This window comes from Drosophila miranda, chromosome 4 (assembly GCF_003369915.1).
Source record: "Drosophila miranda strain MSH22 chromosome 4, D.miranda_PacBio2.1, whole genome shotgun sequence".
Lineage (NCBI taxonomy): Eukaryota > Metazoa > Arthropoda > Insecta > Diptera > Drosophilidae > Drosophila > Drosophila miranda.
Genome location: NC_046677.1, coordinates 14,133,855 through 14,155,045, shown reverse-complemented (window position 1 = coordinate 14,155,045; position 21,191 = coordinate 14,133,855). Strand labels below are relative to the sequence as shown.

The window sequence follows — 21,191 nt, the reverse complement described above, 5'->3', positions numbered from 1 at the left end:
TCGATAACGATATATCGATACGCCATATTTATCGGTCAAATAATAAAACTAATAGTTATTTGACCGACAGCGATCAGCTGTCGCGTGATTTATCGAAGCACTGCCATCTCAAATGCGGCACAAAACAAAGCCACAAAGCCCGAAAAAAAGTATAGGGGTATTTGTGGGGAAATAGATTAGTGTAACGATCAGAAGGAAGCGTTTCCGACCCCATAAAGTATAGATATTCTTGATCAGCATCAATAGCCGAGTTGATTGAGCCATCTCCGTCCGTTCGTCCCTATGAGCACCTAGTGCTCAGAGACTTTAAGAGCTCGAGCAACACTCCTGTTAGATCTCACCGTTAAAAGTGTAACGCCCCGCAAAGGACGAAAATCTGTGGCATCAACGGATCTCAGAGACTATAAGAGCTATAGCATCCAAATTTGGTATCCACACTCCTGTTAGATCTCACCGTCTTAAGTTTATTTCTCCCACCTCCATCGGCCCCCACAACGAAAATCTGTGGCATCCACATCGGATCATTTTTATAGCCAAAAGGAGCAAATCAATTTGCAGTGGCTACGCAGCGCCCTATGTACGCCCTAAAATACTCTAAATCAAAGCAACGAACCAGAATAAATTCGAATTGTATAAATTTTTTTCTCACAAGATTTCGCGATTTGGTATGTCCATCATACAAGCATACATACATTCCATACAGTTGCACGCCCTTTAATAGTACTAACACTTATTAATGTAGCTTGTCACCTGACCTCAAGACAACTGTAATTTTGAATACCCTCATGAAATATACGAATGTAATAAGCGGAATATTTATGTAAACGTGTATGTATGTACATAAGATATTTCATAACGGCGTTTACATAATATTTATATGATTTATAATCAACCTTTTTAAAATAAGGATATAAATGTGTTATTATATTATTGTAATATATTATATTTTGTAATAAAATCAAACAAATAACAGCTTTTATTTTTTTTCCCACGCCCAAGTGTCTCGCACCCCCACCCACTCTGCCCATTCTTTATTTATTTTGATTCGGTGAGGTCAGTGTTGAGACAACGAGCTTTTTCGCTGACTATAATTGTTCAAGAATTTCACAAATTAATGATTTCAGAAACGTTATAAATTTTATTATAGGTGATTTGTGTGTTGAGGGTGGCCGAAGATGCCAGAGCCATTTACAATAGTATTAGAGAGTGATACACTTGGATGAGGCAAGCGAGCCGATCTCGAGCCAAAGTAATAGAAAGGAAAGAAGTGAATTGATAGGCAATAGAAAGATGGTACAAAATTTACAGTCGGACTTCTCCCGATCATACTCCCCCCGTGGAAGGATCCATGCCTTTCACCTCATCTCGAAGAGGCAATAGACATAATTTTGCAAGTGCTCTTCGGCTAACACCTGTAGCCATCCTGATCAAGGCGACTCGAGATACGCCATCAGCTCCTGGAATGAGCTCGAGGATTCTCGCTAGAAGCCACTTCAGAGGAGCGAAGTTCTCGTCCTTAACAAGAACGACATCATTGACGTGAAGCTCAGGATTCCGGGTGCGCCACTTCGTTCTTTCTTGAAGACTGGTTAAATAAAATTGGCGCCAGCGAGACCAAAAGATTTGCTGAAGCTGTGTGACCTTCTGCCAACGGTCCAAGCGATCGACGTTTGAATGAACCAAGTCCGGCTCCAAGAAGGTTGTGATAGGGGCGCCAACCAGAAAATGGCTCGGCGTGAGTACATCGAAATCTGCAGGGTTCTCTGAAAGAGGAAACAATGGCCTTAAATTAATGATTGTACAGATATTGCACGCGAGAGTGCGCAGTTCATCAAATCCAAGAAGCGAGGATCCAAGGGCACGTCGAAGATGATGTTTAGCAAGCATGACTGACGCCTCCCACAATCCTCCAAAATGTGGCGATCTAGGAGGAATGAAACGCGAATCGATGCAATCGTCGAGACAAGCTTGATGCACGGCCTCTTGATGACTGTCGCTTAGGAATAGCGACTTAAGTTCCGCTAGTTCCTTCCGCGCTCCAACAAAATTTGTGGCATTATCTAACCAAATACGAATCGGTCTTCCACGGGTGAAAATAAAACGGCGAAGAGTAGAGAGGAACGCAGAAGTTTTAAGATCCTTCACAAGCTCGATGTGAACCGCCTTAGTGGAGAAACATATAAAAATGCTCATATAGCACTTTAGTGGGGGGGGGGCCGGTTTCGAACTTCTGATTTATACATGAACGGACCGCAATAGTCAACGGCGGTAACTAAAAATGCACGATCTGTCCACCGGAAGATCTGCCATTATTTGCTCGAGAGTTCAAGACTTCACTCTAAAGCATCTGACACACTTTTGGATTACGTGTGCTACGGTCTTTCGGCCACCGATTGGCCAGTACGTTTGACGAATGATGGCTAATAGCGACTGGGGTTCAGCGTGAAGGTGTTTTTCGTGTAAGTGCCGAATCAGAGCAGAAGTGATGGAATGATTCCTGGCCCGTGCTTCGAAGTCCATGGTAGAGTTTTTAAGACGCCCTCCAACTCGAAGCAAATCGTAATCATCTAAAAATGGCGAAAGCGAGGCCATCGAGCTTGAAGCCTTGATGTCCTTTCGAGTTTCCAGGGATCTTATTTCAGTAGATAGACGAGATTGCTGAGTAAGGTGAAGAAGCAGTTCGGTTCCCAAACGCAAATCCTCCACAGTTATTCCATACTTTCGTCGATGAATGAATTTGAATACATACGCAAAATTTTGTTGCATTTTGGGGAAGGAATTTACAAACTTTATTTCTTCCATCAAATATCTTGACGCGCAGTTTGTAATTAGTATGGTTTTTCGTGCCTCCAAAACTGGCTCTGGAAGAGCAGGCGTACTTGGCCATTGATCCATACTGGCTGTCAAGTATGTAGGTCCATACTTCCAAAGATGAGAATTGATGAGCTCAGCTGGTAATGATCCTCGAGAAAGCATATCGGCAGGGCTTAGATCAGTTGGCACCAGTTGGCCAAGACATTCCAGATGTGAGTTCCTGAATAACAGAAAGTCTATTAGCGACAAATACATTGAAGTTGGATGGTTGATTCTTGATTCAAGCCAAAACGACTGCGGAGTCACACCAGCAATAATAAGAGCAATTGAAGTTCATCAAAGACACTTCATGCATAAGCTGGGCGAGTAGCGCTGCACCACATAATTCCAACTTGGGTATTGTGATAGTCTTCCGTGGCGCTACACGAGATCTGGAAGATAGAAGATTTGCCTTGACTCCATTGTCGCCTTGCGAAACAGCGTAGATGCAGGCTCCATAAGCACTCATGCTGGCATCCCAAAATCCATGCATTTCAAGGTTGCTGCTTCGAAGGAACGATAGGCCCGGGAAAGAAAATTGTTGCAATTCGTAATTAACTTCGGCTGAATTGTTGGGCCTGACATAAATATATCGTTGAGGGAATATCCTGTAGATGTACAAGCGGATCCGTCGAAAACTACTCGGAGTTTTGTGGTGGTTTTGTCTTCTCTTAAGACGCAAAGATGAGGAAGCAAAAATTGGCAAATAAGCTGGCTCCAATAAGTACATTGATGCGCTGAGATTTGTTGAAGTGTGGGTCAGCAAGGCTGATATTGGATGCCATTTCCCATTTGGATACATCAAATGAAGAACCAGGCTGGTTTCCTGTAATACGTGGAGCAACGAGAGCTGTGCGACTCGTGAAGTAATCGGAAGTCCTGGATCGAATGACCAAATTAACTGAACCATCCGTGTGAAATGCAGAATCAGCACGGATACCGGATACTGATACCGACCCTTTGGCTCGTTTCAGCTGAAGCTTCTGAGCAAAGCGAGAGGTTATTAAATTAATCTGAGAGCCTGAATCCAGAAGAGCCCGGTAAGGAAGAAGATCACCAAATCGACTCTTTATCATAATGACTGTCGTGGCTAGAAGCACTACGTCTGAGCTAAGATTCTGAGCAGGAGGCGAGCATGATGATGAAGCGGCAACAAGAGAACTTGGAAGATTGGGGCCTGAGATGAGTCTGTCTGAATAGGAGACGTAGAAACGTTCGTATGTTCCGTGACAACTGACGTAGGCAGCGGATTGTTGATATGTAAAAGGGTATGATGTTTTTCACCGCATGTGCGACAAGAGCCGGAACTGCAAGAGGTATTTCGATGTCCCTTCTTCATACAGTTGAAGCAAACTCTAAGGTTCCTTGCCTCTCTGACATTAGGGGGCGACAGCTCCTCCCATTTGGTCCTGGTATCAGAGTCGCGATACTTGTATGTCTATTGTAAAGTCTACCCACTCAGTATAACCTCCACGGAAAGTGGGAAGTTTAATGTCAGGAATATGATATCGTGACCGTACATTTCCGGAGGCAGTAACGTTGAGCTCGGGTTTAATCGTTGAGCGAATACGAACTTCGATTTCCATAGCCAAATCCTCAAAATTGTTGCTTAGGTCGCTGCCAATTTCGTTCACATCAAGCTCTTCTAAATTAGAATGAGTAACATTAAATGAGTCGGATATTTCTTCCAAGAATTTTAAATGAACACTTAGCGCATCTTCATTGATTGGGTTGTTTTCATCACTCAATATAGTATCTCGAAGTGAAACGGCTTTGTTGTATATTGAGAGTGCCTTTCGTTTGTAAAAAGACACCCTGTTTTCCGGCAAGTCATTGGACTCATCCATTTTCGACAGGCAGCAGCGAGCAAAACATATAGTGTGCGTACTGACACATTCAAAGATGTTCTCTCTGCGTTTTTCTCATGATGACTTGTCGGTACCCGAACGCCAGAGCCCAAGTCCCTGCAACCTACTTCTGGGAGCTCGACGTGTGACGCTTTCGGGTATGAGCTGGCACATCATATACTGTATGCTTAGTGGTAAGGGTAGGAGCAGCAGCAGCAATGTTCTAATTGCCTTTTTAGAGCCGCGCTTTCACATTGTAAGGTATTGATCCTGGGCTAGAGTTAGTCTCAGTCAGATGTTGTCGGCGGATCTTTAGCCGTGGCGGTGCAAAACCCACCAGAGATGCCGCACGCCCTGACTCCTGCAGGGTAAAACCCCTGTTGACAGAGCCGATCCGCGGATCCTGTGGAGGGGAAGGAAGGGAAAGGGGCGGACTCGCCGAAACGCGCACCGCCACGGCCGCTCGATCGGTTTTCGAGTCAACGGGACTTTTTCGAAAGAGCGCCGATCTATCTCCCTCTGCTGTTTCTTCGGTTTGCGGTAGCTGGCTGTCTGGCGGGTTTTTGGCTATGTCCATGCAAAACTAAAACTAGCTTATTTGGCTATTACAAATTCTATAACTATGACTTCCGTGTCGCTTCAGGTGGTATGGCGTCTTATGATTGTATGCTTTATCCTAATTATAAACGAAGTGGTCTATAAATGTGAGGCTCCCAGTATGGATCAACAAGTGAATATTCACTAGTGAATGCGTATTGATTTAGGTATTCTTTTAAAAAATCCATTTTTTTTGGCTCTACTTCTCCCCAGCATCTGGCACCTCGTCAAATGAATCCGGGAGTGGAGTCACTGGACCCATGAGGCCACCGATGTCTTCTACGACAATGGTTCAGCCGTCGTTGGGGGTCCAGAAGAGCTTCTGTCGAATTTTAGCATTGTGCTTTTCCAGCCGCTTCTTGTTGCTGTACCTGATATAAACTCGGCCCCGATTGTCCGTCCTTTAGTCGCTTTCCTGGTCCCCGGGAATCAGACTCAGAAGTTCGCTCTCTAAACTCCGGCAGCTCTTCAGCAACAGTGGAATTTTTTTTCAAAAGAACTGATGGTATTTAAACAGTCGCGCGGCCAGGCGGATGCATCGAGCATCGATGTTTTCCGATGTTTTTTCTATCTTGTTATGATCCGCCTCTTTGCCACCCTGGCCTATCGTTCCCAGCTAGCTCACGGGGAATTCAGGGGTGTTTCCGACCCGATAAGCCAGGGGACGGATTAAACAAAACAAAAACAAAAACATACAAAAAAAATTAATCTAACCTATAGGACAGACTTGTCCTCGTTGGCACTTTCGTCAGCGGGGATAGTTGTTTTCGTTATCCCTAGCAGGGTCCCACCCTTCCATGAGCGCCGGCCAGCCGGATGCATCGAGCATCGATATTTTTCTGCCGATGTTTACAGATGTTTTCCGATGTTTTTGCTATCTTTTTTCCGTATCTCTAACTAAGTTTTGCTTACATTACACATTTTTTTTATCAGAATTTGTTGAAACACCCGCTACATATATGTAATGGTAGTTAAGTGGTTGAAGAGGGAGGAATCACAATTAACGATAAGTTTGTAATAAAGTTGGCGCCGCACAGAAAAAAATCGGAGACAATTTCATTGACACCCACAATGGCTTGCAGGGGATTGTTCCATTGTCCCATTGTTCTTTGTTTCTCTGTAAAAACTTTCTATATTTGCGCCCTTACTGTGTATCTGGTCGGTTAGACCTGTGAAGCACAACTTGGAGGAGTTCAAACCAAAAGACTACGTGAGTAGTGTAGATAAGAGTGATAAGATAAGACACTCGCAATCAGCTTTTAGTGAACGAATAAAGCGTCTTTTGCGTATGTATGCGTGCTTGTACGTGTGATGCTTATGGCTACGATCAATTTTTATGAATTCTATACGGTTTGACAATTGGAGCTTAAAATGAATTGTGAAAAACAAAACGAAAATGTTCGTTTGCCAATTTTGCAAATAAATTAATAATAGCCCAACAGATGCGGAAAACATGAATAAATAAACATACATATACACGAAAAAAAACTAAAAACACTTTACTCAGACACTTTGGTTCTGCTCATCTAAAGACGCTTTTGCTGTGAGCGCTTCACCAAAGTGTCTCTCTAAGTTGTTATTGTGAGACACGATCGTGTGTCGGGCTCAACCGAAAACACGAAACACATAACACAAGCGAAGAGACAAAAAGTGTTCTGCTTAGTGAGAGACCGTGTCTGCGTGGTCTTTTTCTGTTTTGGCAGTGACGAGACAGCAAAGGGAAAAAGTGTTGACCGTTGTTTGCGAGCTATGATTTATTTATAAATAAATAAATTTTATTGCTTTTGACCGCATCTGTTAAGTAAATTTGAATTTGAATTTCAGCTGGGCTCGCTATCGCGCGGCCAGCCGGATGCATTGAGCATATCGATGTTTACTGATGTTTTCCGATGTTTTTGCTATCTTTTTTCCCTATCTCTAATAGTTCTTTTTTTTGTTGTGCGATGACTAAGTTTTGCTTATATTACACATTTTTTGTATAAGAATTTGTTGAAACACCCGCTACATATATGTAATGGTAGTTAAGTGGTTAAAGAGGGAGGAATCACAATTAACGATAAGTTTGTAATAAAGTTGGCGCCGCCCATTGACACCCACAATGGCTTGCAGGGGCAGCCCATTGTTCTTCGTGTTTCTCCGTAAAAACTTTCTATATTTGCGATTCAATTTGGTACCCTTACTGTGTATCTTTATTGGGTCTGCGGCAGTGCTATGTGGATATTTGCACTGGTCGGTTAGACCTGTGAAGCACAACTTGGAGGAGTTCGAACCAAAAGACTACGTGAGTAGTTTAGATAAGGGTGTCCACACTCGCATTCAGCTTTTATTGATTATTAATTGATTACTTTGTTTAGGTTGTACTGAAACAACTTTACTTCCCTGCAAACGACCTGGACTATATATATTTTGCACCCAGCACTAACAATGTCGATGATATTATGGACATGGTGCGACAGGAGCTGGAGATCCCTGCAGAGCGTGAGTCTCTCTTAATTTTTGAAGGCATCCGCCGGTCCGGAATACACACAATTTTGCCCCGCAGGTTTCCGTATCTACAACATTAGCTCCGATATGCAGCTGGACATGGAACAGAACTGCCTGGGCAACTGTTTCGCAATCAACTTTAATCAAGTGCCCAACCGGGGCTCTGTTGGCCGGCTCGTGTATAGTCTGAGCTCAAATCAAATGCGAATTTCGCCCAAGAAACGATTCGTGAACGATGAAGAGATAAATCATCAGAAGGGTGCGTACGTTGTTTTCCGAGTTTTTATTTTTTTTAGATGGTTTAACGAACTCTCCTCTTTGTCATGCCCTCTTTCAGATGACGACGACTACATACGGGCGGGTTTTCTGACGCTGCAGCACATACTGGACCGCCAGTATATGAAGTATCAGGAACTAAACCCCAACTATGAGCTCCTGCTTAGTACCATGCCCAACCTGGAGGTTAGCAGCATGGACAGCCATCGTCTGACCTACTTTGGCACACTATGCAGCATCCTCTTCAATGTCGTCCTGCTGAGCACTTTTGTTGTCCCTTTTGTGGAGGAAAAACAGAACGGACTCAAGGAGTTTCTAAATCTAGTCACTCCAATGAGTTTCCTGAATGGCCTCACCTTCTTTTTCATTCGATTTATCTGCTATGCAGCGCTCCTTCTATTTGTCCTTACCGCCGCCTACTTTTACGAGGCTCTGGGCCTGATTGGCTTCGCTTACATCGCTGTCTTGTATCTGCTTTACATATTGGCCACTATGTCATACGCGTACTTAATCTCAGTGTGCTTTCACTCAGGTAAGGACTGCCCTCCGATAAATCCCACAGAATACTCCTTGCATCCGTCTTCTCCATTATCATTTTCAGTTTTCTACGCGAAAATTGGCGGCCTGGTGATGCTGATTATTCCCTACGTGTTCAGTTTTGTCCGCAGCTGGGTCACCTCTTTGGCCTTTTTCCTGTTTAGCACCAATGCCTTCCTTGAGGGCTTGGATGTGTTCCAGACCTTCTCCAACAAACGTAGGCATCTGCAGCAGCGGCAGCCTTCGCTTGAGCTTTCATTCCTCACATTCTGCTCTATTATTCTTTCACAGATCGCCACTTTGGGGCAGCGGACCTTTTCCGTGAGATCAAAGATGACTCCACCCGCATGTTCTGGATCTACTGTTCACTCATTGCTCAATCCATCCTCTACGCTCTGCTTTACAACTATATGACCTGTGTTTTCCCCGGTCCTGGGGGACTCAAGCGTCCTTTTCTGTTCTTCCTGGATGTAATTGTGGCATATCTTATCATTAAAAGGATAACTTCATTCCCCCTAATTCCAGCCCAATACGTACAAGAAGCGACAACGCAACGAGTACACAACTGCACCGCGCGGAACCCATGCCATCATCATATCGGAACTGTGCAAGAAGTTCCAGACAAGTAAACGCGAAACGCTTATTTCAGACAATCTAAATATGACGATTAACAACAAGGAGATCACTGTTCTCTTGGGCCACAACGGAGCCGGAAAGACAACGATGATGAACATGATTATGGGTTCGATCTTTGATTCACCATCTGCCCCTTATCAGGTTCCATATTGATCTTCCTTTTGGCATTGTTTAGGTCTGGTCCCGAAGGATGCGGGCAAGATTGTTGTCTGTAGCGAGCGCGATGTGGCCTCGTATCGCCACCTGATTGGGTTCTGTCCCCAGCACAGTGTTTTTATGAGCTACATGACGTGTCATCAGCATTTGGAGTTCTTTGCCCAGCTGCGCGGGTCACGCCGCTCGGATGCGTGTCTTTGGGCTGATACCAAGCTAAAAAAACTGGGCCTCGAAGAGAAACGCGACGAGTATGGGCGCAATTTGTCAGGGGGAATGAAGAGGCGCCTGTCGCTGGGCATTGCCATTGCAGGAAACACAAAGTAAGTGATACTCGTAGAATTCTAGAAAACCGAACTTAAAGTGTTCTTGTCCGCTGCTCAGAATTGTGATTCTGGACGAGCCCTCGTCTGGACTGGACATCGAGTCCCGACGCCAGTTGTGGGACATCCTGTTGAATCTGCGCAAGGAGAAGGCCATTCTGGTCACCACCCACTACATGGAGGAGGCCGAAGTGCTGGGTGACACCATCTGCATCTTGGCCAACGGAAAGCTGCAGAGCACTGGCTCCCCTCTGGAACTGAAGCGTAGATTGGGCATCGGGTACCGCCTAAAGCTGGAAGTCACCGATTTCACATTCCGCCAACCTGATATAATGAAAATTATACTCGATTACGTTCCGACTGCCCGCGTGCTGGTAAGACTCCACTTCGATGCGCCCTCTATCCAGCGTGTGCATTGATTTTCCTTGAACTTCCCTTAGAATGTGGTGAAGCCCACTGTCTACATTTGCCTGCCGTATGCGTACAAGATGTGTTTCTCGGAAATGCTGCTCAAACTGGAGTCGAAGACAAGTGAGCTGAATATAAGTACCATTTCTATGACGGATACTTCACTAGAAGATGTTTTTCTAAGGTTGGTTAGAGTTTTAGTTATCCCTGGATAGCCCTTAACTTTTATTTGCCTTTAAGATGTGCGGGAGAGCAGGATCAGGTGGACACTCCAGACGGCTCTCGGAACGATGCGCCCCTGCTGACCGCGCTCTACAAGCGACTACCCAGCCAGCACACTCCGCCCAGCACGTGGCAGCTGTGGCTGGCGGTGTTCTACAAGAAGTGGACGTTCCTTGCCAACGAGTGGTTATATGCTGTCATAATGGTATGAAATGCCCCTATCATCAGCGCAGTCGTTCCAGTTATCTACGCACACAACCGAACTGGAAATTTTATTGTAACCGATTAACTGGGTTTCTCCTTATCTTTACCAGCTGTCCCTTCCCGTTGTGTGCGTCTCTGGAGCCATTCTCGCTATGCACGCCATGTCTGTTGTGAAGAATGAGGCGGCCCTACCGCTCAAGCTCAGTCAGATGGGCTCTGGAGTAGTTTATATATACAATCCGACGGGCCATCATGCTCAGGTTGAGCAACAGCTGCGGCAGCAGATCGAACTTAGTGGACTCACGGCCAAAACGTTGCAGCTACGCGGAAACAGTGTGAAAAATGGTGAGAACTCGCGATAATTAACAATATTTGATTTTTGCTTGATTTAAAGTAAGTGAGTATCGGACACCCGGCTGTGTCCGCAATCGGAACACCCCGGAAACACCGAAGGCTGCGCCGTGTACTGCCTTTTTTACCCATTCGTCGACAGATCGTGTTTCGAATTGCAACGCGTCGTGATCCATCGTTCGCCCTGCGCTTGCGCCTGCGCTCCTCTTATTCGCCGAAAGAGTGTCGAACTTCTCTCTATATAAAGCTAATAAATAGTTAAAACTAAGTATTAACAAAGTATGGGGCTATAGCTACTGAGGCGTTAAGCTCACTAGAGTATTTTAGTCTATTAAACTATTTATGTATTTGCATATGTTCAGGGATGATTGTATATGCGGTTATATGTAGTGAAGGATTTTAGAATGATCTAGATAGTTGAGGATTATTTTTGCGTTTTTGTTGGTAGGGTTGGTATGAGGTTATTCTGGGATATTTGTTTGGCTCTGTCTATCGTGCTAAGCAGTCTTTTTTAGGTTTTTTTGGAGGGTGTTTATGGGGTGTCTTTAGCGTGGATGAGGTTTTTAAATATTTTCCCAGTTAGAAAGTCTCGCTTGTGTTCCAAGGTGTAAGTTGACCTCGGATAGAAGGTTGTTAGTGGGTGGGTGTGCGAAATGCACCCAGGGCGGCTCTTGTTGCTGCATTAATCGTAGTTTTAAGCTGGTGGTTAAGCTGGTTTTTAGGTGAGTAACCATATATGGGGAGGCGGAAGTTTACTTTGGATATGATTAGAGATTTGGTGATTTTTACAAGTGATGAGGTGCGGCAGTTGTATTTTAAGGACGAGAGGTGTTTGATAATGCCCAGTGGCTTGGCAAGGTCTATTTTGAGATTATTGATATGAGAATTCCAGTTGTATCTGGAGTTGAGTGTGATGCCTAGTAGCCTGAGTGAGCTGTTTTGAACTGTGAAGGGATACGATTTCGGTGGGTGGGTTGTACGCTACTCGTATTAGAAAAAGGATAACTGAGATGAGGAAGTCTTGGGGTATGCCGTTGGGAAGTGGGAAGGTACTCGAGAGGTTCGGCCACTTTTCACGAGGATTTTCCTCTTTGACATTAAGTTTATGACGTATTGTAACATGCGTGGACCTATTTTACATTTTTTTTTTATTTGCTGGACGATAGAGTTGATACCTATTTTGTCGAATGCTTTGGTGAAGTCAAGGGAGATTAAGGTTCGATTTTTTCTTAGGGCAATGGCTCTGGTGGCTAGGTGGTCTACGTAGAGTAGACTATCTAGTACCGATTTGCCTCTTTTAAAACCTAGTTGGCTGTTGTGGAATAGTTGGTTATTCAAAACAAAACACCATAATAATAATTATATGCAATAATTAAGTGATATGGGTCTGTAGGATTTTATGTCTGTTTGTGGTTTTAGAATCGGAAGGACTAGGCTGAGTTTGAGCGATTGTGGGATGTATGTTAAAGTGGTTTTAAGGGTGTGGGTGTGCGTTTTTTAAGATTAAGTAGGAGATGTGGTCGAGACGGAGGGCTTTTCCTTTTAGGGAGTACAGTGCTGATGAGAATTCTATAAGGGAAATTTCCTTTTCGATTTCTAGTGCTGATGGAGTTGGGGTATAGTTTAGGCGAAGGAGTTGGCTATTTCGGTTTGGTTTATTGTGTCTGATTGGGTGTGGGGGTTATAGATATTGTGTATATTTTTAACTGGGTAGACTCTGCACAGCCGTCTGATATTAGACCATGTTGTGGATGCCTATGAGTTAGGGTGTATTTGGGAGGTGAACTCAAGGATCGATTTCCGTTTGGCTTCCCTGATTGCTATTTTAAATTCTATGTTGGTGGTGTTATTTATGTCCCGTTTGAGTTTTTTCCATTTAGTGACTTTTTCTCTTTTAAGGACTGTTAGCCTTTTTTTCCACCAGGGAACGGAACGGGGGAGGGAGAAAGTGTTGTTTTGAGGGATGGAAAGATTATAATTTTTTTAATTAGTGCGTTTTCCCTGTTAACGTTGTCGCTTGTTTGGGTAGTGGAGTTGAATTTATGGATGAGTTTTTGATGAAGATCGCAGTCAGAACCTTTTAGTTTGAAGGACGGTTTTTTTACGGTCGTCTATTACTTCCCAGAGAAGCTCTGGGGCAATAGTTTCTGATGCTAGGGAGAGATCAATGTGGGTGAATGTTTTATGTGTTGAGGAGTGCTTGGGGGATTTATCGTTTAAGAAAATATAATTGGAATGGTACAGCAAAGAGTCTAAGGTTTTCCCTCTTAGGTTAGCCTTATGTGAGCCCCAGTAGGGGTGCCAGCTGTTAAAGTCTTCTAGTACAAGCGTGGAGTCGTTTGTGGTTAGGGTTAGGACCTTGTGTAGGTTGAGGGCATTGAAGGGTTTGTTTGGGGAGATGTAGGATATGATGTTGACTTTGGATTTGGATTTGATGTTGACACCTACTGCGTCAAAGTCGGAGTTGATAGGGATTTGGGTGTGGGATATGGAGTTGTGTATGAGGATGGCTGTGCCTCCAAATGCATTAATGTGGTTATGTGGTGTTCCCAGTGGTGATATCACAGTATCTGGGATAATTTTGGTGTTTTTGGTTTTCTTAATTTCCTCGAAACCCATTTCTTCTTGGGTGGGTTGCTGGGTTGGTTTGGTTAGGTGTGGGTTTGAGTCTGAGATGTCTGCGAAGTTAGTAGTTAGCCTTTTTTGTTGTGTCATGATGAAGGATGGTTGGGAATGGTTCGTGGTTTTGGTTGTTGGTGATATGCAGCTATCTCGGCGTATTGTGCATTGGTGTGTGTTGCGTTAAAAATATATATTATATTTTTTTTTTTTCAGTTATGAAGTCCACTTTCTCTGATGATTTGATTATGGCTCTCTTTTTGCTTTATAAATTCAGGGCCTTTGGGGTCTAGTGGGCTGTAGTTATTTTGGATGTTGGTGTTGTTGTTGCAGTTGCTGCAGAATTTCGGCTTCGAGCATAAATCGTCGTCCGCGGGGTGCACTTCAGAGCAGCTTTTGCAGATTTTGGTGGTTTTGCAGTATTTAGTTGGCAATTATTGCATTTGAGGGGGCGTGGTTGAGGACGAACGTTTACTCGTTCGTATCGTATCATAATATGCTGGGGCAGTGTTGGTGTGTCGAATGTGAGGATGATAAGTCCGGTTTCTTGAAGCTAGCCGTCTTTGAGTTTGAGAATTTTGGTGTCGTCGATGACCTTTTGTGTTTTGAGTTCGTTTTTGATGACTTCTATATCGATGTTGTGGAAATCGATGGAGTAGATGACAACTTCTGAGGAGTTAAGGGTTTTGTGTTCTGATGCTTTTACAGGAAGATCGTGGAATTTTACGATTTTCAGGAGCTTTGTTGCCTTTCGATTGAAAGTCGCGCTGGTTTCATGATTTTAAATGAGTTTATTATTACATGTGCATTATTTTGCAGAGCTCCTCGAATTGCAACGCGACAACTTGGCGGATTTCCTGGAACAGGTGGTGGGCGCTATCGACATGTACGGCGGGGGCCGGGACACTGGAGGAACTCCGCAGATAGAAATCTTTTACGCGGGCAATCGCTACCACAGCTCAGTGGAGCTGATCAACTTTCTGGACTCCAGCATGCTGAAGATGGTCAGCCCAGAGTCGGACATTGAGACCACGTATGTGCCGGTTCGACGCTTCATCAGCGACATTAGTCCCACGCGATTGGAGTACTATGTGGTGATCGTGTCCGTGGGAATGTTCTTCTCAATGTTCTACTTCATTTCGCTACCCTTCCGAGAGCACGACAACGGCTTCCGCCAGCTGCAGACCATGTCGCGCTACACCTTCTGGCTTTCCACCTTTGTGTTCGACGTCCTGCTGCTGGTCCTCCTCTGTGTGGCGCTTTTTGTGCTTCAGAACTGGCTGATGCCTTCGGAGCTCTACTCCACCTCAGAACTGAGAATCATTGTGATGAGCTTATTCTTCTACGGCTGCAGCTACCTGCCCATTCTGTACTCGCTGGCCAATAACTTCAAGTCCATATCGACGATATCCACCTACCTGCTGCTGATGCTGATTGTGTCCGGTAATATTAGCCCTCCTTAGCTCCCTCCCATCCCCCTGATCTGAATACTATTTATGTGCCCTTCCAGCAATTGCTCCTCTGATCACCTCCAACAATGCGCAGTCCATAAAACTGCACGAGACGAAGATAGCCTTCCTCTGCTTCCTGCCCGACTTCAATCTGAACCACCAGCTGCGCATCATCAATGAGAATTTCATTGCTAACCGACGCTCTGTACCCGCCGCCCATTTGCTTTCGACGGATACGTTCTTTGTCTATGCCATGGCCGTCTGCGTGCTGGTCTTTTCATTCTTCACCATCGTTTTGGAGCACAAGTACCTCCGCCAACGGGTTCACGATGCCATCTGGATGAACAGGTGCCTGGTCACCTTGAAGAAGAACAGCTCGACGGGCACCAGATCTAGCACCCAGCTCACGGTCGTTGACGACTGTGCCAAGGAAGAGCGTCGAGTGGAGGCGCTCATGGTCGATCCGACGCAGGAGTTTCCCTTGATCGTCAGCAAAGTGCGCAAGCGGTACCACAAGAAAGTGGTTGTGGATGGAATCAGCTTTGCCGCCTCTAGAGGCGAATGCTTTGGCCTCTTAGGCATCAATGGAGCCGGAAAGACGAGCACATTCGAAATGATTGCCGCCAATCTGCCTCTGGACGGAGGGAGCATACGAATCGATGGCATCGATATTCGAAAGGACGAAGTAGGCTATCGCCATCGTTTCGGCTACTGCCCCCAGTACGATGCCCTGAATAAGTTTATGACCGCCGAACAATGTCTCCACTATATGGCCCTCCTGCGGGGACTGAGCACCACCAGCGAGGGACCGAGTAGCGTGACGGAAAACGTGAAATACTGGCTCGAAAAGATGCACCTGACCAAGTATCAGCAGGTCCAGGTGCGACATTATTCGGGGGGGACGAAGCGCAAACTGATGGCTGCCATGGCGATGATCGGGGCCCCGACACTGGTTCTCCTAGACGAGCCCACGACTGGCGTGGATCCCATTTCCAGACGCTTTCTGTGGGAGTGCATCAAGGACTTTCAGGGCCAGGAGCGCACTGTGGTGCTTACTTCACACAGGTAGGAAACGGCTGAGAATTTGGATTAAATCAATTTTCAATTACATATAATTTTGATTTCCAGCATGGACGAGTGTGAGGAGCTGTGTAATCGCCTGGCCATCATGGCCAATGGGAAATTCAAGTGCCTGAATAACATCTGCGCCTTGAAGAGACTGAGCGGCTTCACCATAAAACTTAAGATGAAACAAGACACGGAAACGGAGCAGAACGTGGACACCATCACAAATACTCTGAAGGCGCAGTTCGATGGTCTGGAGTTGCGCGAGAATCATGCCGGAACCCTAACCTACTTTGTAAGCACCCAGGAGAACTTGGTCTATTGGTCGAGGGTTTTTAGGATAACCGAGGACAATCTGACCGACAGATTGGGCCACATCGTGGCGGACTACTCGCTGAATGAGTGCACTTTGGAAGATATTTTCCTCAAATTCGACAAAAAATCGAAGACCCCACCCTCATCGCAAACATCGTCGCGCAACTCCCCAGTCCAACACAACCCTGACGCGTCCGACTTTGTTTGATTCGGGGCTAAAGGCAGGCACAGGCACTGAGCACAAGACTGCTGTTGGGAAGGGCTTCGCTTACTTCTCCCTGACATTATTCTTCAATTGTTTAGCCAGAACAAGACCACTAACAATACCCGATACATGTTCATCACTTTTCAGTTTAAACGCCTGTAAAATCTTTAAAAATGCCTTGTGATTTTTTTTTCATAGATTCTTTAATTTAGTGAGAATGAAAAAAGACAATAATTTAAATTCAAATTCAAAGAGATTGAATTATTGTCTTTTTTCATTCTCACTACATTAAAGAATCTATGAAAAAAAATCACAAAGATTGATGCATTTTTTAAGATTTTAGAGGCGTTTAAACTGAAAAGTGATGAACATGTATCCACATGTGCTCGGCACTGTACGGTACTTAGTGGAGTCCACACAGGATTAAAGTGGGGTAAAACCCAACTCTTTTCTGCTCTGTCTCTCGTGCAGAGAGCGAATCTGTAAGTTTGCTCACTTTTCCCTGGCATAGGCCGTCATTTGGATAACCAAAAAAGTAATTATGATCCGGTACTTCACCGCATTTAGGTGAGGTTCTTGAACTCGATTTACGTGGCTCCGAATAGAGGTTATAAAACCCACCTTCTTTCTGCCCTGTCTCTGCGGGAGGAAAGTAGTCTGAAACTTGTTTCAGTCAAGAGACAAAAACTCATCCAATTGCGACGTATGCACATCTGTAGATATCTCATACACAAAATCCCACCCGTTTGTTCGTGATGGTATGGTCCGAGTGTTCATATCGACCAAGCTATGGAAGGATTCCCTTCTGTTCCACGAATAAAGTAAAGTAAACCCTTGTATGTACTCTGTGAGTACGAGGTCCAATGAATTTTAGGCTAATCCCTTAGACAGTAACTTGAGCTCAGCGGCTGTCGTGCCTCTCGGAATTTCTACTTAAAATATTTACATAATTTGAAGACTTACCCACTTGCATACATACATATATCAAAGATATTGACTTTAATCGGTAAAAATAAAGCACATCTATTTACACTCGTACGACTTACATCTTTTAAAGACATTATTGATTAAAGTTGCAGTCGAAACCGCTTATACCAACAGATTAAATCAGAGTAAATTATTTAAAAAAAAAACAAGTGTGATTGGGTTAAATTTTTAAACAAATCATATATTTTCGTCAATACTGGTTTAAAAAAAAATACATGTAGTCTTTATCATTGGGATAGTACTCATAGTACGCATAGTAATAATATTAAAAAATATAAGGGATAGAAACATAAAAAAATCAGCAAAACGGAATTCCGCGGGAGTTATCTTTGGGATTCCGCCAGCTATGTGCGGCGGCAGTAGTGTTGTGTTGCTCATGAGTGAGTGAACAAAAAAGAGTTGTTTACTTAAGTGAGCAACTGAACATGTTCCTTCCAAACTGTTCTTTTTTGCTCAATTACCGGCAAAACTGTTTATTCTTTTGAAAATTCAGTATGTCGCTAATTCGAAGTATATTCGATACTTCGAAAGAATAGTGAAATTTGGAATCATTGCAATTTTTTTTTTTAGTTTTAAATGTTTGATTAAAATTGAAATGTAACCTATTTTTTTTGTGTCAAAATCTGTGGTGCTTAGTGATCTGTGCGTGAACAGTGAGCAAGTAAGCAACTGAGAAAGTGAGCAACTGAGCAATCTAGGTGAACAAGTGAGCAATATGAGTGAGTTGACTCAGTTACTAAAAAAGAACAAGTGAACATGTTGCCCAAAATGAGCAATGTTTACCCAACACTAGGTGGCAGACAGCACGCAAGTCTTTTTTAACGACATCTCGAAATGCTCTCCTCTTTCAGGGAGCTTGAATCAAACTGCCCTACACAACAGGTAAATTACAAAAATCTTAAAAATAAGCTAACCAAAAAAACTCATCAAAATAATAGATAACTGTATTATATTGATATATGTTTTTGAATTTGTAATTAAAGTAATGACATGATTTTATCCACTTCATTATGCTATGGCCAAGTGCTCATATTACCATACATTTATACAAAAAATTGGGTGATATAACAAAATACGATTTCTCGATAAAAATTAACAAATATTACAATCAAAAAACAAATTTTGTATGCCAAAAAAAGTAAATGAAATTTGAAAAAAGCTATATTTCAAGCTATAAGCATATCATATCAATTATGATACATATTTGGTTTTAAAATAAGCCAAATCTAGCTAAATATACCGTCCGACCCTCAGAAATATACCAAACTATACCGTTTCATTTTACAAATATACCGTAAATATACTGACGAATTCAATGAGGTATATTTCTGAGGGTCAGTCACATTAAGCGGCAGTCAAATACAAAAACAAAATAAAAATAACGTCAAGCTGCTGGAGCCGTATCCACGGCCATGGCGCGTAGTAAAGTATGGAAATATTATGATAAGTTAGACAACAACACGGCGCAATGTCAGCTCTGCGAAAAGAGCATCAGAACTTCCGGCAACACGTCCAACTTGATGAAGCACATAAAGACCCATCCGCAGATGTAAGTGCTTCCTTCGAAATATAGCGTCTCCACGGAGGGCTGATGAGTTAACTTTGTAAATTGCAGAGATCTCGATAATAAGGAATCTGTTGTGGTGCGTGGCATATTCAAGCGAGAGTCCCATGTGACAAAGAGGAAAATAAAAAAGGCTCCGCCTTTCAAGGGGCTGTCCTTGTTCCAGGAGCAATATCACAATACCAGTGAGCCTATAATCAAAACCAAAGGGGAGCCAGATAATATCATAGAGCTAGATGATGCCTCTTGTCGGGCAATTGAACAGGCTGAACAGGAACAGGGCGCTGGCTTCTGGACGACTGGTGCAGAGACAGTCAGTGCCGAGGACATTATAGAATTCGAGCCTAATGTGGCAAACGATAGCCTATTCGAAATACAGGATCTACCGCTGGCCGACGAAGAGGAAGAAATCGCGTAAGTCACGGCCTGGAAGATAATTTGCGAATGCCAGCAATAGTAAAATATTATTTGCAGCAACTTTCACAGCAACCTGGACGCTAGAGTACCAGGCCAGCGTTCGTTTCTTCACAACATGGCCTTCTTCGTCTGCCGTGACAGGCAGCCTCTGCAGATCATGCAGGCTGAGGGATTCAAGCATTTGGTGAGTGCGTTGTGCCCTGGCTCCAAACCTCCCAGCGTGGATGAGCTGGAATCGTACATTTGCAACCAGCGACATCTGCACGCATCGAAGCTTCGCAAACAACTAGCACGACTGGCAACGCTTTCCCTAAGCTGTGCCGTTCACACTACACCAGAAAAGCGAAGCCACCTGGTGCTGGTGGTTCACTTCTATGAGGGTCTGGAAAAGGTTTCCAGAACGTTGTCGGTACAAAGCTTGCCTGAGCATTTCAATGCCAGTCAGATTGAGACGCGGATGGCGCGGGTGTGTCGACGGTTCGACATAAGCAAGACAAAGATCACCTGCGTGGTGACAAGAGGCTCTCGTCTGCTCGAAGATGCTGTGGCGGCCCTTCTGGGAGATCATCGACATATGCCCTGCTTCGGATACCTGCTCAACACTATTCTAGAGAACACCATGCTGCGCCCCGAGATTCTTGAATTCTGCGAAAAGGTTCGTCCCTACGTTACATGTTACCTCGACAGTGGGGTCCTCCTCTCGCAAAGGAAGCTACATCTGGATGTGAAGCAACGCCCCCTCAGCAAATTTGATATGCTGGAGCGATACACAAAGTACGCCCCGCATCTGCCAAATTATTTGCAACTCGAGATTAGCCCGCCCCTGTCCGAGGAAGAGCTGGAACAGTGTCGGGAGCTGCTGGCAGTCCTGAAGCCGCTGGCCAGCTCGATGAAGGAGCTCAGTCGAGCAGGAGAAACGTCATTTCCCGTGGCTAGCATGGCCTTGCCCATAGTGTATACCCTCATCAACGAACTGAAGAAGCACCAGAGCTCACCGGAAAATCAGATAACCTATGATCTGCGCATGTTTCTGGTCCATCAACTGCAGGAGTGCTTTGATAGCATGGAAAAGAATGTTCACCTGGCTATGGCCACTCTGCTGGATCCGCGCTTTCGAAGTATGCCTTTTTGCAGTGCAGAATTGGCGACCCAGTACGTGAGCGATCTGTACGAGATTTTTCAGACACACGTGAAGACTGGAGTGCCAGCCACTGTCAAAGAGGATGCGACCGAAAACTATGACATCTGGGCAGCGTACGAGGTTTTGTCGCAGGAGAAGCACAGCCAGAGCACAGAGCCCAATGACCAAGATGACGAGATCACCAGCTATTTTTGTGGACGAATCAATAGTCTGCAGGAGGAGCCAATGAAGCTGTGGGAAAATCTGATGCATTTGCATCCCTTTCTGCATAGCCTGGCCAAGAAGTACATGCACATTCCGGCCACCGCTGTCCCACCTGCGACTCTGTTTACAGACGCTGGGGCGGCCGTGGAAGAGCAGTACACGAAACTGACTGGCGCTAACATGGAGAACACGCTCTTTATGGCAGATGTTCCACTGGACGAGTGGCAATTGTAGTACATGTCTTGGTACAATTTTAATATTGTAGCAAATAGTTCTTAAAATATTACGCGTCTTATTAAATCAGCCATTTTAAAGCGCTGCTCTATTGATAA

General features: G+C 44.4%; 2 protein-coding genes across 4 annotated transcripts; both read left to right on the top strand.

Annotated features, from left to right (window-relative positions):
- Positions 1-6,190: 6,190 nt before the first annotated feature.
- On the top strand, positions 6,191-17,591 carry LOC108162732 (ATP-binding cassette sub-family A member 3). 3 transcript variants are annotated; one of them, XM_033393742.1, is made up of 16 exons: positions 6,466-6,507; positions 7,505-7,578; positions 7,652-7,775; positions 7,840-8,040; positions 8,119-8,589; positions 8,659-8,811; positions 8,886-9,064; positions 9,120-9,336; positions 9,406-9,706; positions 9,768-10,080; positions 10,147-10,298; positions 10,355-10,541; positions 10,651-10,885; positions 14,330-14,953; positions 15,021-16,026; positions 16,090-17,591. In XM_033393742.1, exons 3-16 carry the CDS (start codon positions 7,736-7,738, stop codon positions 16,547-16,549), a joined length of 4,539 nt encoding a protein of 1,512 aa, XP_033249633.1. In that variant the 5' UTR covers positions 6,466-6,507; positions 7,505-7,578; positions 7,652-7,735; the 3' UTR covers positions 16,550-17,591. The 3 variants fall into 3 exon arrangements, with proteins under 3 accessions (XP_017153094.2, XP_033249633.1, XP_017153093.2); XM_017297605.2 differs by lacking the exon at positions 7,505-7,578 and having other exon boundaries at positions 6,191-6,507; XM_017297604.2 differs by lacking the exon at positions 6,466-6,507 and having other exon boundaries at positions 7,222-7,578.
- Positions 17,592-18,870: 1,279 nt separating this feature from the next.
- On the top strand, positions 18,871-21,191 carry LOC108163733 (zinc finger BED domain-containing protein 1). The gene is made up of 3 exons (XM_017299190.2): positions 18,871-19,082; positions 19,149-19,511; positions 19,572-21,191. The coding sequence occupies exons 1-3, from the start codon at positions 18,946-18,948 to the stop codon at positions 21,091-21,093; spliced, it is 2,022 nt and encodes a 673-aa protein (XP_017154679.1). The 5' UTR covers positions 18,871-18,945; the 3' UTR covers positions 21,094-21,191.